The sequence below is a fragment of the Atractosteus spatula genome, chromosome 3 (genome assembly GCF_055471065.1).
Source record: "Atractosteus spatula isolate fAtrSpa1 chromosome 3, fAtrSpa1.hap1, whole genome shotgun sequence".
In the NCBI taxonomy this organism is placed as follows: Eukaryota; Metazoa; Chordata; class Actinopteri; order Semionotiformes; family Lepisosteidae; genus Atractosteus; species Atractosteus spatula.
Window position 1 is genome coordinate 69237752 of NC_142708.1, and position 17307 is coordinate 69255058.

The 17307-nt window shown below is 46.3% G+C and overlaps 1 protein-coding gene across 4 annotated transcripts; it reads right to left on the reverse strand.

The window, feature by feature from the left end:
• Nucleotides 1-2025: 2025 nt before the first annotated feature.
• tnk1 (tyrosine kinase, non-receptor, 1) lies at nt 2026-16876 on the reverse strand. 4 transcript variants are annotated; one of them, XM_088912267.1, is made up of 15 exons: nt 16660-16860; nt 15858-15975; nt 9946-10130; nt 9445-9515; nt 8876-9058; nt 8077-8229; nt 7624-7901; nt 7238-7364; nt 6843-6989; nt 6535-6629; nt 5495-5692; nt 5230-5300; nt 4413-4822; nt 4229-4324; nt 2026-3919 (listed from the first exon to the last, which is right to left on the reverse strand). In XM_088912267.1, the coding sequence occupies exons 3-15, from the start codon at nt 10106-10108 to the stop codon at nt 3797-3799; spliced, it is 2115 nt and encodes a 704-aa protein (XP_088768393.1). In that variant the 5' UTR covers nt 10109-10130; nt 15858-15975; nt 16660-16860; the 3' UTR covers nt 2026-3796. The 4 variants fall into 4 exon arrangements, with proteins under 4 accessions (XP_088768393.1, XP_088768392.1, XP_088768391.1 ...); XM_088912266.1 differs by having other exon boundaries at nt 16253-16860; XM_088912265.1 differs by lacking the exon at nt 15858-15975 and having other exon boundaries at nt 16253-16876.
• Between the last annotated feature and the right edge of the window lie 431 nt (nt 16877-17307).

Below are 17307 nucleotides of genomic sequence, written 5' to 3' on the forward strand. Positions count from 1 at the left end.
AACTAGTTTTCAAACCAGACGAAGCCTCCTTGTTTCAAGTCTTCTATAGCTGGTACTACTGAGCTTCAGCACTTGCAGTGTTATGCTTCGAGATGAGCAGCTCTTAATTTCTCAATAGATCCTGCTGATTATCAAAGAAATCACAGTGCTTCAGCTGTGGCCCCAGAGAGCTACTGTCTCTGAAGGCTTTTATACCAATACAGCTCTTCATCACTTAAATCAGCCCATTGTTAGATTATCTGGACTGATTTACCATCTCTTTTGAGTGTGCCAATTTACACCTGCAAACACACCAACCCACCACAATTTGAAATCTCGTGCAGGAGCAGAGCCACAAACCATCCACAAACGTCTGCTTAGTACGTTGGGTTCAATTTAACTGGCCAAGGGCTCGGCTGGAAGAAAACCCAGCGGCCAGTGGGCTCGTGAGGACGCGGGTTGGGAGGAGAGAGAAGGTGAGCAAGAGGAGCTGTTACTCTGAGGAAGAGAAGTCTGGGTCAGGCCTGCTAGACTGCAGGGCTTGGCACAGAGTGCACCGTGTGTACTCGCCCTGGGCAAATTGCACACTGGTGTGAGTCCATGGGAAGTCCTCAGGAGCCCCCTTCCATCGTAGTCCGGATTCGGCTTTGCAGATCAAACCTGTCTACAGATCCCGTTAAACAATTGAACGTGATGGCTTAGGGACGTTTCCAGGTGTTGTACGTGATGCTACTGCTTGACAATGCTGCAGTCGGTATTTTTGCCTTTTCGGGGTGAGGCCCGTTGTCGTTGCCCTTCCTGAAACACTGCGGCGGCTTCTGGCAGGTGTTCCGTGTCCAGTTCAGATTCCTTCCCGCCTGAGGTATCGAATCGGGACTCTCCGGCCTCCACATTAGAAATGGGTGTGGATCTGACGAGGCCTCAAGGCTCTGCCAGTATTTCAAGACCAAATGTAATAATGCGAGAAGAGGAGGAGGTGGGCATTTACAGAGGCCCCCAGCTAAAGCAGCTGGAAACAATTGGAAAATCTGATGTTAGTCCTGGTTCCTGCCTTCTCCCAAAGCCGAGCAGCACAGCGCTTTGGTTCTGTAGAGCTCTGCACACAAAGAACACAACACCCTCTAGTGGAAGCTGATAGGATTCAACAGGGACTGTACAAGGTCTTGGCCTGTGCAATCCAGACCGTTACGGTAAAATCGTAATTGTGCAGGCAGTCAGTGAGAAACATTCCAATTTAAATGTATTATGATCCAGAGAAAAAAACTGAAACCGAGTATGTTTTTTTAAAAAAAACTGAGATTTACCCAGAGAAATTTTCTAATTTTCACAGTCGTCTGATCAAGGGAAGCAGTTCCCAAAATAGTCTCCAAGCTACCCAGCTGAAGTACTGGGCATTAACACATTAACTTCAGGCTTTTTGATGTGACCTGCAATCCCATTTTTTGTAACAAAACCCTGCTGCTTTCAAACTGCTACATGGGGCCTTATTTGCTTTAGGTCCCAGGTTGATACAGCATTCTGTGTGCAGTGTCAACCAATGAAAACACAGGTTAAAAGAAATGTAGTATTATACTACAAGCACTTTTTTACTTTAGTTTGAAATATCACTTTGAAAACACTAGAACAGGGAACTTCACCCTATTCCAAAAGAAAACTGGGACAGTTCGGGATAGTGGGCGCTGTAGCTATACTGCTAGGTATCAAGGTCTGGGAAAAGGGGTTTAGGGTTCAAGGAAGTGGGAGCTTAGATGCGTGAGCTGCTGAAATCACTGTTGCATAGGCCAAGATGGGGAGGCTAAAATACTAATGCTCTGTCTCCCCGCGGAAGAGGTGCTGCCCCCAACATGAGGGTCATGAGGGTCATGTGAACCTGAGGCCTCTGAACTGAAGTCCCCTACAAAACAAGGAAGGGATTCTCAAGGTCCAGTGGTGAAAGGCCCTCCCTCCAATAGCCTTTAAAGAACAACAAGTAAGCAAAAACGGGACTTGACCCAAATTTAGATTTGTGTGTCCACAAAGAAAACAGAAAAAAAGACCGGAACACAGTTTAAAAGAAAATAATTTTAATTTTAGGATCAGATATACAGTATACCTGGTTTCTCAAACTGAATATCTTAAAACACACAGTTCAAAGTGGAAATATCTATTATTTACATCTGTTATTAACATTATAATTTAAAAAGTAATAGTGATGCAGAACATGCCGTACTCCTGCACCCACTTCAGTTCTTAGAACCCCACAATCGCATTGAGCTGCTGCTCAGTCCCTGGAGCGGGACAAACACTTAGAAACCCAGGAGGAGCAGAAGTGTCTCAAACTGGCCCTCGCTACATGGCAACATTACTGACCGCAATGCTTTGCCTGTAAATCTGATGTCATCATGGGGATTTTACCCATTACACCACTTCTCCTTTAAACGCAGCAAACCCACTGCATTTTGAGAATGTCACAAGAAAACGAAAAAGCTTTGTGCCTGAGCAACAGCATTTGTCTTTTTCTACCCTTTTTCACTTCTGAACAGAGACTCATGATTATTAACAGGTAAGTGATGGCTAATTATTGATTGTTAGGTGCATAACTAATAGGAATAGGATTGCTGGCAGGTTTACAAGAGGCAACTTAGCAGGATATGGTGATAAGGTACAAAAGCTACCAATAGAATGCCTTGAGTAACAAGGGCCTTTAGACACAGATAAAGTTAAATCTGTCCTACAAGGTTTCCTGGTATTCTAGTCCCAGAATAATTGAGATTAAAAACTGGACTGCACTGTGGCATCACAGTAAAATGTGCAATATATTACTCAAAAAATACACAATGCATTATTCAACAGAAAACCCCAATGATATATTACCATTCCTTCCACAGGCCCTGTGATGAAAATGTGCTGATGACGTTTACATGAATCCTAGATATCAGGACCAGGGTAATGTCTTGTACACAGCGAGAGTGTCACTTTTTTACCCACCTTACAGCTTTTCTCTTCCTGCTGCACATTCTAGCGTTTGACGACCACACGATCCAACAATCCACCTTGGCAGCTGCCGTAGGATCATGCCATATTGACCGCCAGCGACTGACGGGGACGTTAGGATGCCCCAGCTACTGTATGTGGGCTTTTGCATGTGGCAAAAACGGAATCTGTCTCCCAGCTGTCATGTCTTTGGTAAATCAAAGATGATTAACCGCTTGAACAGGGCATTGCGTGATGCAGTCCTCAAGGTTGAGAGATATTTTAGATACTGCCCCATCCTATCCCATCTGCTTAGTAGTATAACCTTCACTTGGCATCATGCTGAGAAGTAATGGTCCAGCAGTTTCTGTTCCAGTAGACAATGTTAGCATCAGAAAGTCCAGGGATTGGTGGCGTTAAAGTTCCTGACAGCACTGCCTTTTGCTGCAGAGACCGCCCCTTTGTTGGATGCATTCTTTCACTCCATCTGCTGAGGTCATTATTGCACAGAGCTTTATTTATCACAGACCTGATCCTGCTGATAGACAAGTCTGCAACTCTGGGAGGTTATGCCCAGGCCTGCTTTAAACAAGCAACACTGCAGTTCAGGTATTAACAACACCAGGCCACACTAGGTAGGAGAAGATCACCGATTTTCGCCATGAAAAGGATGCACAGTCAAAATATACTCTTAACTCTGAGATCAAAGTTTTGACAATTGGTTGAGAGCAGCCTTGAAGACACTGGCACAGGCCAAGATTGAGAGAAGCAAAGTCCAAGGAGGCTGGAGGATGGAGATGGTCGTAGAGATCAGCACTTCTACTGTAAGGTCAGAGACCGCTTCCCCCCCGTTTCCCTCTCTCGATCATAGGACCTGTCTGTCCTGCAACATGTATCGGCTGGCTGCCTGCAAGTTCCACTGGTACCTGGCCAGGATCCTCTGACAGTTCTCTCTGGAGTGATGGCACATGAAATACAGCTGCTCTGTCTGGGAGAGAGAGCAACAATGAGGGTGAGACTGGGTTAATGTGCGTCACACCTAGAGAGAGTCAAAATGTAAGATGGCAGCCAACTGAGACAGTAAGGGTGTGAGACAGCCAAATGGTGTGACTCTCGACAGACTGGGACAGCATGAGACAGTGGTTGTTAAAGACAGGGAGATAAAATGAGTGCGAGATAACGAGAGAATGAAACGGACACTGACAATGTGAGGTACAGCAATGAGAGAGAAAGTGTGAGAATGAGCGAGTAAGACAGATGGAAAGAGTATGACACCGAGACAGAGAGGCAGCAATACCTTGAGATATTGTTCTGCTTTGACAGGGTTCCAGTTGTGGCGCCGAAGGGCATCTCGACACTCCTCAATAGTCACTCCATGCACCGCATCCTGCACCTGGCCAATTGAAGAGAAGGGAAGAAGTGTTTACAGCCCAACCACTGGGGAGAACTCACAGATCTCGGAGCTGAAATTACAGACAGACCTGAGCAATAATGGAGCCCCTCTCATTCGCCAGCGGGGGGTGCACCTCACTGTGGTTGTCCAGCTGTGGCGTGGACCGGGCGAGGTTTGCCATTTTGGTCAGATTGCAAGCCGAGCTCTCCTGCTGGCTGGCGTTCTCCAGTCTGGCCTGGGTCTGCTGTGGGACCCAAAAGCCAGGAATCTGGTTTAGTGCCATCCGGCGATCACGGTTCTGTGGGGCAATCTTGAAGTGCTTGATGTTGGGCAATGGCGGGCGGGGTGGTGGGGCATCACTAAGACGCCGCGTGTCTGGGGGAGGGACACTAGGACCCCTGGGGTCTGGATGCCTTTTGGGATCAGGGTGCACATCCTGGGCACGTGGGCCACCCCCCCTGGGCCCGTCGAGCACTGACTCCAGGCTCCTGGACAGGCCTGGAAAGATAATAGCCATAAACCATTAAAACACTACACATACATCACAACCAAGGAAAACCTGAGGTCTCAATCGTATTGAAACACTGGGGACAGTACAAACACAGCACACCAAGACCACAGCCTCGACTGGAGGCTATCCTGTTAGAATAAAGGGGGAGGAGATGGGCTACAAATATTTCAAAACCCATATTTTGTTCAAGCTGTTACTCTGGCTTGCAAAGTTCAAACACAATTATTTATAAGGGAACAAATAATAATACTTGGACTTGCACATGGACCATACCATGAGATTTAAGCACACCCTTCTGTATTCTTATATTGGGATCTGCTCTTTGTGCCAATCGGCTGTCTGAAAAAAAAATCAGTCCTCGATGAAGTAATATCATGCACATGAATGACTGTACCTGCCATTCTCCGCAAGTTGGAGGGCTCCCTCTCTTTGTCCTTCTTGTTCCCAGAGTGCCTCAAGTAATTCCTGGCAATGATAGACAAGCTGAGCAATTCAGTTGTGCAAATCGGAGTCTTTTTCTACCCACTGTTTTCCCATCCAGCACTGGGAGAGTGAATAAACACACGCATGAAAGACACAGCACTATAAAGCCCAGGAAGCAGTGAGGCACAGCGCAGTGACAATATGACACAACAAAGCAAGAGGGTGGTGAAACTAACTCATCCGGGTGGTTGGGGGAGCCCCAGCTGCGCTCCAGGCGCATGTCTCCGTGGCCGGTATGGACCAGGGTATTCCTCAGGGGGGCACTGATGAGCAGGGAACTGGGAGTGGGCACAGTGGGTGCCACCAGGGAAGGGGGGAACCATCCCACAGCCAGGGTGCTCTGATTCTGGCCACGCCACTCGAGCATCTCCAGTCTGAAGGAGAGGGGAACGGGAGAGCACAATAAGACCACAGGGAAACAGGGTGAAGACACAGCAAAATGCAAAATGGCACAAGACACAGTCGAATCCTTTTAATTTGTCCATGCATCTTTAACTTGAAACTCAGTAGGTAATAAACAATAAACGTTCAATAAACAATTCAATGTTTCATTCATTCATCCATCCATCCTTTCATGAGCAAAAAGAGCTTATTGCTCGTAAGGTTTGCATTCCATAGCAGGCTCACCATGTATCTGGAACATTAGCGAGATGCCAATTTGCCAGTGATTGGAAGATGTGAGCACACCAAAGTACCAAGCGAAAAACCACAGAAGCATGAGGACACCCCCTTCTGGAACTGAACCCAAACAATGGCAACAGCCACACCACCGTACCACCCATTTAACGAATCTGATATGGAATAGAATCAAAGCAGTACAGATCAAGTGGTCAGTTGTAAAAACTCAAATGTGCAATAACAATAATAGAAAAATGTGAGGAACGTGCAAACAGCAGTTTTTGCAAAACCACAAGCTTCATGCTTTTCCTGAAGTCACGCACCAGACTACTTACTCCATACAATTTTAAGCTTTTCATGTGAAGAAATTACAATCGAAAACATTTTCAACATTGTTGCATGCTTTTCGACTATATCGTCTAATGTATTTGAACGGCTTGCTAATGTTAAAGTTGATTCTATCAAGGATTATCAGTCTTTATCATTAAAGACAACGCCCGTGGAAATGGGCTGTAGTTTTGCCCAGCTCGTTCTGGGCAAACCTGGGCCCGGGAGACTGGGCTCTCGAGCCCCACTTCTGCAACCCTCTCTCTCTCACCCGTGGTCGACCACAGTGATGACATCGTTGGCTTGCAGGCGCAGCTTCCTGGGTTCGTTGAAGTCCCTGAGAGCGCAAACCTCCATGGGCTGAGCCTGGAAAGGGAGAGTCAATAAATCGGGATTGGGTCCGGCGGTGATGGGAATCAGACGAGGGTGGAGCGAGAGGGTGAGCTGGGAGAGTGGAACGGGGTCAGGGGAGCTTGAGCTGAGACGGTGCAGAGGCGGGCAGGGAGAGGGATGAGTGAGGGTCAATTAGTGGAGCAGGATGGGAATGAGGGGTGTGGCGGGGAGTGTCGCGCCCGCTACCTCGGCCACTAACGAGCTGAGGGCCGAGAAGGAGGGCCGCTCACTGGGGTTGGAGGCCCAGCACTTCCTCATCACCGCGTACATCTCCTGAGGACAGTCCGGGCCCCGAGGCAGGCGCTCTCCTTCCCTATCTACCTTCCACAGGATCTGGAAGGGAGAGAGAGAGACAGGCATCACCAGGCCTGTCACACGCACTGCTGTCTTCAGCGTCCACTGAAGAACTGGTGGAAATACTCATTTCTGGTTCAGCTGTAAAAAAAAAAAACAGCCTGTGCAAAATGGTAAATCCAGGAAATGTGTCCCTTCCCCCCCCCCCCTTTCGAACATGCTACTATCCGTGTAGTTGGTTATACGTCTCTGTGTCTGACTAGCTCAAACAGCAGAATACGGGTTACCTGTCGCCCTGATAGACCCAGCCATGGCTCCTGGCAGTAAGTAAACATCTCCCATAGAGTCACTCCGTACATCCACACATCCGAGGAGTGAGAGAACGTTCCCGTCTTCAGACTCTCCGGCGCACACCTGAGAGAGTGAGGGTGAACGATGAGAATGAGGGAGCGTGCGCGAGACGAAGAGTGGGAAGGAGCGAGAAACAGAAAGCAAGAGAAAACTGAGAGGGTGGGAGAACTGGAGTGCGAGAGTGGAGACGGACCGACTGACAGAAGCAGAGGCACAGACCACTAGAGAGTGAGAGACCGATGGTGTAGACGGAGGTATGGACAGACAGAAAGGCGCAGGCAGAGAAAGAAATAAAGAGGGAGAGATGGTGCCAGGGAAGTACCATGCGAAGGGTATCCTGCGATGGGTGTTCATGACGTAGTGGTCTCTTTCGTTGCTCAGTCCCTTCATCAGCCCAAAGTCCCCTATCTTGACCACCTCCCGTGAGGCCAGCAGCACGTTCCGGGCTGCCAGGTCTCTGTGCAGGAAGCGCCGGGACTCCAGGTACGCCATGCCTGCTGCCAGCTGGGTGGCAAAGAGCCACAGCCGTGCCAGGGGAAACTCTCCACACCGCGTTCTTAGCGTGTCATACAGAGAACCCAGGGGGGCCAACTCTGTCACCTGGAGAAGACATAAGAAGGGAGCAAGGATCAGTTTCTCACTTCCTCCACGTCTCTGCATATCAATGCTCTAGCCTGTCAGTCAATCAGTATATTTGTGTGTTACTAAGTCAGTCCATCAGTGTATCAGTGGTACCAGTGTATTTTAGTGTGCGTATCAGAGCACCAGATATTACCATCTTCAGAGGCTGTGTGAGCACCACTCCATACAGTCTAATTATGTTGGGGTGGTCCAGGTTCTGCATGATGGTTACTTCCTGCAAGAAGTCTGTCAGAGTGTCTGTCTCTCTGGACATGTCTGTCCGAAGGGACTTCACTGCAACATTGATCTGAAAGAGAGGAAAAGAAGGGGCGTGAGGAAGGGATCAAGAGGGGGTCAGGATGCACAGCGACAGAGATTGAAGGTCTTAACCAAACAGATCTAAGAAACCCAGTTCAGGGGGCCTGGTCAGTGCTGAGAGTGAAGAAGAGAATTCCTCTGCAGTGAGTGCAATGCTGCTAGTAAACCAGCAGGTGGTATACGCTCTCTCTGCTTTGTGATCCCAGATTTTCAGTCTAAAGCTTTCATTTGTTGCCAGGAGACTTACAGTAGATGGGCCGTTCATAAAGAGTCCCGATTACATTCCATTACAGGATTCATAGCAGGGTCCTGCCTACACTCCCCTTTCTAGTACAACTGGCTAAGTGCTATAATTCCTCTCTTCTCTCTGTCATCTGCTGAGAGTCTGAGCAAAATGGGGTTGCCACCCCTCAGAGGAGGTGCACTTCAGTGGGGGAGTAACTGGACCATCTCCTACCTCTAGAGAGTGCTATATAAATGGACCATGAATGGACACTGAACACCTTTTAAGCTAAATACCAAGTTTCCACCTGTGCAAAGGACCATAGACATAAATGGGATCTGCAAATAGAAGAGGTTAGATATATTGTCTCCTCCCATCCCCTATCACCCTCTTACTATATTGTCCCACTCACCACTCTGCCAGTGGGCGTTCTCCACTCGCCCCTCTTCACTACCCCAAATGAGCCACTGCCCAGCTTCTCGCACAACGTCAGATCACGGTCCAGGATCAGGCAGGCCAGGGACCGCCCTGCCTCTGGTTGTCCCGCACTGCCTCCTGATTGGTCATAGTGCTCCTGGCTCCGCCCACTGAACACCTGCAAGGAAGGTGGCAGTGAAATGTAGACGCAAGAATGCTGGGAAAAGATAGGGCAGCTGTCTAACTGGACCTCTAACTGGATGGGGGTTAGAGGTCAGGAACAACATGTGATGGGGTAAGTTCATGTACAACTTTTCTCAGCCTCCTACTGCTTCCCTCAATAGGCAAAGAGGAAGACACTGTGTCGCTCAAAGAGGAGTTTTCTGTTGGAATGCCTGGCATCAAATCCAGTGAAGTGAAGAGAAAATTCATAATGGAATAAAACCTGGGGCCAAGGAACATTGGGTTAATATAATTCACAACACTGATTATTACATGCTAAAATGAAATAAACTTCCCAGAGCTATATTAACATTCCTATACGTCGTGATGATGACGCTGTACCTTGGGTATCCGTGAGCGATTGCGAAGGGCTATCTTATACTTCCTAACTGCGTCCCACAGCCGTCTCTGACCTGGAAAACACCGGGACATCATCATTAGAGATTTCTGCTTATCTGTCCTCACAATTCTAGCACACAGATATCACAGTTAGATGGTACAATCAATGTACGTTCAGATATGGTCCCCGACTTGCATGCTGAACAAACTGGACACAGCATCACGTTGTCCTGGTAGTAAATAGGCACTGTACTGTACCTCTCTGCTCATCATAACTGTTGTTATAACATCATGGTAGTTTGCTGAAATCCTTCGGGATTTGGCTGTGCCAACAGCTGCAAAATCACAAATTTTCCATTATAAATTAGGAGTGGGACAAACAGCTCTTTTGGAAATTGGGGGCAACTCAGCAGGATTCTTCTGGAAAATGCAGGGGAGGCCCTTTCTGTATGTGGGTGTTTGTGCTGGATGAGTGACGGTGCCGGACAGCAGCTGTGGACTCACCGGGTTTTCCGATGCCTATCTGCTCGAGGTCAGCGTCTTTGACGTAGGCGAAGTGCTCGATGCGCGTCACGTTGAGGTTGTCCCGGATCAGCAGGTAGAACCTCTCCAGCTGGATCTCCAGTAGGAGCTGGTACAACCATTGAGTGTCCTGGTCCATCAGCATGGCATGCACGGGCACTTCACTCCTGGCACAGACCAAGAGAAACTGCATTTATCACATGGACTGTATATATACTGAGCAGCATGACCGTGTGACGCGTTATCAGATGTAAACTGATCCCCAAATCCCCAGCTCAAGGTGGAGATGAGGTCTTTCAGATCCACCTTAAAATGTTGCTAAACATAAATTTCAGCACAAGGAAGGGGACAGGGCACAAATATTGGCAGCAGAAAGAGGAGAGAGGTGGTCTTGAGATGTGAAGCCATGGTTTTGGGGGAACTGGCAAAGTTAAAACTCTGCAATAACTCTTAAAATATTCCTGTCAAGGGCGCATTTAGCTGTGATTAGAATCTCGCAGACAGCAGGTAAAAGTCGCTAAAGGAAGCTGGGAATAAGTGGGCCTTAGCTAGCCAAGCCCACTCCCTATTTCAGCATATTTCCAAGTGAATTACAGAAAAGAAATAAACAGAAAGCATGTTGAAGTAGATCCAAAAATACAATGCACCAAAGATCGTATAAATGTTTTCTCAGTTTCACAAAGCATTTTTCTGCAGGTTGTCAGGGAGGAAATACCGGTTCGACAGGATCATTAACCGAGAAACAGCTGAGCTATGAGCAAGGAGGTTCACAAAAGCAACAGGCAGGAAAAGGACACCAAAACAAGAGCATCCGACTCTTCAACTTCCACATTACATATGATTTGATCTTGTAATTAGTGCTTAAACACCACCCACATTATTTAAAGGACATAACAAGAACTGTTTAGGTCAACAAACCCATTTAAACCATCAGAGCTCAACATATTGCTTTCGAATAACAGATGGTTAAAATGTCAAAGTTTTTTCAAAAGTCCAACGTGCAGTATCAATTTTCACTTATTTATTCACAGAAAGTATTCCAGAAAACAGTAATAGTGGATAAAAGCACTGTCCAATATCAACACAGAATACATTTTGAACAATCTATCACCAGTGTCCTCAAATTCAACCTTTGAAATACCTTTCAGTAATAATAAAGGTCAAACTGGTTTTTAAAATGCCACTTAAAATGTCCCCCTGTTGCAAAAAAAGTGAAAAACTTTGCACGCCCTTAAGAAGTTAATCTATTTCTGCTAAGTTAAACGCCTGTGAACGAAATGTAGCTCAACTGCATGGTTGTTAATACTCTTTCCTCATCGCTCCAGGGTCCTAAGTCTGGTTCCAGTCTTGTCTGTGTGAAGTTTGCACATTCTGTTTTGATATCCTGCCTGGTGCTCCTGTTACGTCCAGCCTCCCAGAGACATGCAGGTTAGGCTTGACTGGTACTTTAAACTGTCCCTCTCTCTATCAGTCTGAAATAGATGTGCAGAGAGAGTGCACTCAGTCCTGTCCTGCACTCATAAGGAAAAGCAAATTTCTGATATTGGATGGAAGTATGATTGGATAGTCCATGAAAAAACGTAAGAGCTTTTGCTTCTTTTCATTGAGAGAATGCGTGATCTGTTAACATCAGACCATTAACAGTCTCTCTTCTGTTTATATGGGAGCCACAGGCACTGAGACCTTTGCTCGTTCACCATTTCAGCCAGATAGAATTGTGTCTACCTGTCCAATTTACCAGGCTTAATTCCAATGAGGACAGATACTGCTTATGACAACTGTTCATAGCCTCTAACAAATTGGTCATTTCAAGTTACATGACATCTGGCAGCAAGATACTGTGAATTACCCAGTTGCTGAAGCACTGAAAAAGAGACCAGTTAGGCAAATTATTCATTTAATTATGAATTAAGCAGCCATATCACCCTGCAACTCACAACTGGCAGCCCACTGAAGCTCAGCAGGTGTGTGCTTAATCAGTACCTGCATGGGAGACCTCCTTGTAAAAACTAAGGTTGCTGCTGGAAGAGGTGTTTTTGGGACCAGCAGGGGGCGACAATGCGGTCTGCGTGGGTCCTAATGCCCCAGTGTAGTGACGGGGACACTATTCTGAAAAAAGACGCCGTCCTTCGGATGAGACATAAAACTGAGGTCCTGACTCTCTGTGGTCATTAAAAATCCCAAGGAATTTCTGGAAAAGAGTAGGGGTTTAACCCCGGTGTCCTGGCCAAATTTCCCATTGGCCCTTACCAATCACAGCCTCCTTATAATCCCCATCTATGAATTGGCTTCATCACTCTGCTCTCCTCCCCACTAATAGCTGGTGTGTGGCGAGCATTCCGGCGCACTATGGCTGCCGTCGGATCATCCAGGTGGGGCTGCACACTGATGGTGGAGGGGATCCCCATTACCTGCGCTTAGAGTGGAGTGTCCAGAAAAGCGCTATATAAGTGTAAGCAATTATTAAATGAGAGTACAGCTAGAAAGAAAACCAGCAGACACACATAAGCAAATTTTAGGGCTGGTACTACTTTAAAAAGACTTTATTCTGAAGCATGCCAATTGAAAACAGCTCAGATTCCCAGGATTCACAACTTTGTTTTAGCAGAGATCCAGGCCAGCCCAGGCAGGCCCCCGGCACTTCTCTAGACCGTGGGGTGGGGTTATGAGTGTGTTGTTTTTCTGAGTCTAGGAGACTTGAGGGAATGAGAACCATTCCCTGTATCCGACAGGGCATTCCTGAATGGATACACGGTCACACAGCCAACAGATGGCACCTTGTCCACTTAGTTGACCCCAAGAGCCACGAGAACTGTGAGCGCCAATTTAACACCGCTGTACTGCTCCCGTCTTCAACCTTCGAACCACAACCAGTGAAAAAATGTCACAGCTTACAGACATTTAGACTACAGGTCCTTCAGGAAATGGACAAATAAGATCCTTGGATCAATGAGCTTCCAGCAACCAAACATACAAACATACAAACATACAAGAACAGTCTGCTTATAACCTTAATTAAGTCCTTCTGTTTTTTTAAATTAAACTTCTCCTCATCAATGCAGGTCAGACGGATTTAAAAAAAAAGTCAACAGTACAAAAAAAAAAGCTTACCACTTCATTCATGAAATTCAGAACTGCCAAATAAGACACCAGCACAACAGTTTGAGCATTCCTGGACACAGCAGAACAAATTTTGCTTTTATGCAGACGTACCTCACTTGAGAAGGCTCCAGGATGGGTGGCAAATAAGGACTTTTTCTTTCAAATAGCCACAAGCTCTGCATTTTGCCCCCATCTTAATCCTGTGATTGACAATGTATAGAGCTGGCAGCTCTCGGGCAAAAACCCATATAGGAATGCATCTTCACATTAGAGATATGAAAATCAACTTTGAAAGCTTCCGTATATCAGGTGTAGTTTCTGGAGGTGGGATGTGCTGTGAGCAGCTATGAACACGCTGACCAATGTGCCAATCCTCTCCTGTTGTTACTCCTTTATATGTCACGCCAGGTAATCTTTCCAGTAAATACAGCCTGTGAAGTATCACTATTGCCGGGAATTACACAAGAGGAATTAGCAATTAAATCAATTAGCAATCAGGAATGAAAAACACCTCATGGGCACAGGAAGAAGTGGATTTAAGAGGGAAAATAGGAGATGCATCTTTATGCAAAGTTTGGGATTGCCTGCAAGATCAGCCCAGCCATAGTGTTTGAAGCTGGATCCCGGGGAAGATCCAACAACATCGATAAGTGGCTTTCAGCAACTGGTGACCACTGGGGTGTTCCAGTACCAAAGGTTTGAAGGATTTTACTGCACCAGGTAGTCCATTCTGCTGAAAAGCCAAAGCCATCTCCTAAAAGGACCTTAACTCAATTCAAAAGAAACCGCGTCCAAAGGTTTGTCAAAAACTGGATTCATTTCCAGCCCGGCTTCCCACGGGGGCACTTCTAAGCAACAACAAGCACAGACATCCACTGACTGAGCAAACTGAGTCACTTCTGGGTGAGCCGTGTCATTTCCAGTCACTACAGTCCAAGATATTCAGGCGAGATCCAACTAATGTATAGGTGTGGCCCCTTAGCACAACTGAAATCAAACTGCACTCTCAAAAAAACAGCTCAGGCTTGGAGGAGCGGGCAACAATTTGTTCCGATTGCTGGAAAAAACTCTGGCAATGTTTTGAACCATCCTGTTTTTTATTTTCAAATAAGCTCCTGGGAGAAAGATCTCCTAGAGAGATGGGTAAGATGGGGTTTGCTCATTTATTCCAATGATCCTTTCACCACAAAAGGAAGAAAAATCTCCTTCCTGTGTCAGTGAGTTCATTGCTCATCATTACCCCACACTGCTCACAAGATTTGATTCCTATCATGCATGAATTCGTCATTTGTTTTGATCTTGTTTTTTACTAATTACACCCCGGTATGGGTGTAATTTCAGGAAGTATTTCAGGAAATGTCTTTTGAGCTTTTGAGTTTCAGGTAATGGGTTCATCCTGTGCTCATCAAGGCAGGGCCAAACACTTATAAAATAAACTTGAGTTCTCTTGCCTTCGTGGGATGCTCAGGATTTGAGCTGGTGTTGCAGAGTAAACCCTCTCAACTCAGTCGGACTCCTCTACCAGAAGATGCTAGTAGGTCTGCCTCAACCCATAAGGGTCCCCAGAAGCCTCACTCGAGGGCAAACTTGTATGTGAACTCTGCATGACCACTGCATCGACCGACTATGAATCTAGGGTCAAATCTGGGTCTATATGCACAGTCATATTTTCTGAGGACCACACCACTCCCTGGGTCACTGACCACTGCTGCTTTTGGGTGAAGCGCAGCTTTTAAAGCATGCAGGGAGCAGAGGCCACCACTTCACATTAACAGTCGGATCCACATCTCGATGAGCTCACCTTCCGCAGAAGGGGTCCCATAACTGGGTCACATGACTGCGTGATTCTTTCAAGTGAAAAAACACTGCCGGGAATATGCCCGTGTTGTGGATGAATGACGTCAAGTTTTCGGGATAAGTCCCATGTCATCAAGCCAGAAAAAATACCTGTTCATACCTGTTCATATTTTGCTTAATCTGTTTCATTAATGTTTCACAGTTGAAATGACAAACTAGATATAGTAGTGGCACTAGCAATAGATATAGTAGTGGCAGTGTTAATATTCTTAATAGTCCAAACCTGTTTTGCTGAGGAGACGCACTAGGCCTCTTTATATCCGTCTGGCTCCAGAAGACCTTCTTTTCAAAGGGCCACGTTTCCGATATTCGACGTTTCTATGTTTTTTTCTTCTCGAAGCCCTCGACTCAATTATTCCTACCTTTACTTTCTTAATATACAAGTTTTTCTACTTTAACGAAACGGAAGAAAGGGTTGTTTGTAACTTGCCGGGACTGTTTTGCTATGGCAACAGCGAACTCGTCAGTGGCGCCACTGCATAACCGCAGCGAAAATCGACAATCTTTAAAAATGGAACTCCAACAGAAGTGAAATATCGTCGGATATAGTTTCTTCTCGTTCGCTGGATTAGTATCAAGTGATGCATCATCGGATTTAATTTCGTTTTGCAAAGATACTGATCACAGTCCGCCTTGAGCCGTTGAAGTAACTGTCCTATGGTACTTAAGTATTTAGAACCACGTACAGAACTAGTCAATATTACTACATTTGTGTCGATAAATTGTATCATACTACAGTCTTTCGAAATAGGATTGACCGGACATTACCTCAGGTTTACAGCACTATACTAAATGTTCACTAAATGCCCACCTGTCGAGTCGCATAGGACTAGCACCTTTTGCCTGTCTCAGGCCCCACACTGCAGTTAAGCAACTATGCGAATTTCATAAAGATTTAGCGCGCAATTTACAATAAAATTCACTTTCATACCTACTTTCACATTCAGTGCTGTCTCAAAGTGTCCAGGGACCGGGTGGCTACCGTAGAGGTAAAACGTGCTAATAGCCACCTGATTTATCGCACTACGGGAGCAGGGTTAGAAGACGGCAGAACTACAGAAAAACAAGAAAAACAAGTTTCAGGGCTGGTGTTTGAATAATGACCCGTTTTAGAAACACTGTTGAACCAACGAGAGAAACAATGTTACTTTTGTCATTGTAATTTGTTATGTATTCTGTTAAAAGAAAGCTTTGCGAATTTCGGATGCGGTGTGCATTTCTGAACCCCGTGGTATTAACGTCAGATTAAATTATTGCACGTTGGCCCAGGCAGTTTCCGTAGAATCCTGCGCCGCGGGATGCCGAAACTCGGTTCCGCATACTAACTTACCCTTCGGGAAATGCCTGAGCTACGAGCCTGCCGTCCACACTTGTGCCTGCTCTCCCGTTTTCCCTTCTGACTCCAGTATTGTCACCAATACACGAGACAAGATAGCGAGCAGGTCTGCTCAAAAGTGAGCCGGTGTCCTTCTCGACCTTTTCAGTTGTACTATCATCACCTTGTTGCTTTCTTTCTTATTTCCTTAGTTTTGTTATCCTGTTTTGTCTTCTCTATTCCTCCTTTCTGCACTCTTCCGTCAAAACTAATCCACGTTATCTCCCCCCACCTTTCTCTCTTTCCCTTCTCCTCCCTTCTGTCTTTGTCCCACACCCACAAACTCTTATCTGCTGCTTTGTTTTCAAAAGGTGGTTTACTTGTAGGGTTTTTCTTTTGCTCCCACTCACTCTCACTCTTACCCTGGTCTTCTTCTTTCGGTCTATTTCTCTCTCTCTCCCTCCTCTTCCCCACTCTTGCACAACCACAGGTCCCTTACTTTCTCCAGGTACCAATGACCAAAACTCTGGAATGTCCTCATTTCAGTTCTTCCATTCTAAAGGCGGAACTGCCACAAACAGAGAAAGGCACATCCGAAACATTTGCGAGACAGTTGCTCTCGTCTTGTCCCTCTGCCACCAACTAGAACGCTCACACAGGTAAACTCACCGTCAGCCAATCCCCTTACCCCCTTTGAGCTGGCGAAGGAGGGGGGTGGGGGGGGGTGGGAACTTGAATAGGGATTGGCCAGTCCTGCTTTGGGACAGTGGGGAAAGAAGGGATTGATTGGCCAGAAAGGGAGAGTGACTGAGAGGTGATTGGCTGTTGAAGACAGAAGAAGTGACGTGAGTGGCCAGCCAGACTTTGAAAATGTACAGAACAGGAAATTGTCAGAAAACTGGGTTTGCAGACTGCACTGTAGTTTGATGGTTTAGAGATTAGATACCCTAGGGAGTCTTGAGTCTTCTCTTAATTTCAAAACACCTTAATATTAAGAATTGTTTACACTTATGTAGTGCTTTTCTGGACACTCCACTCAAAGCGTTTTAGAGGTAATGGGGATCCCCTCC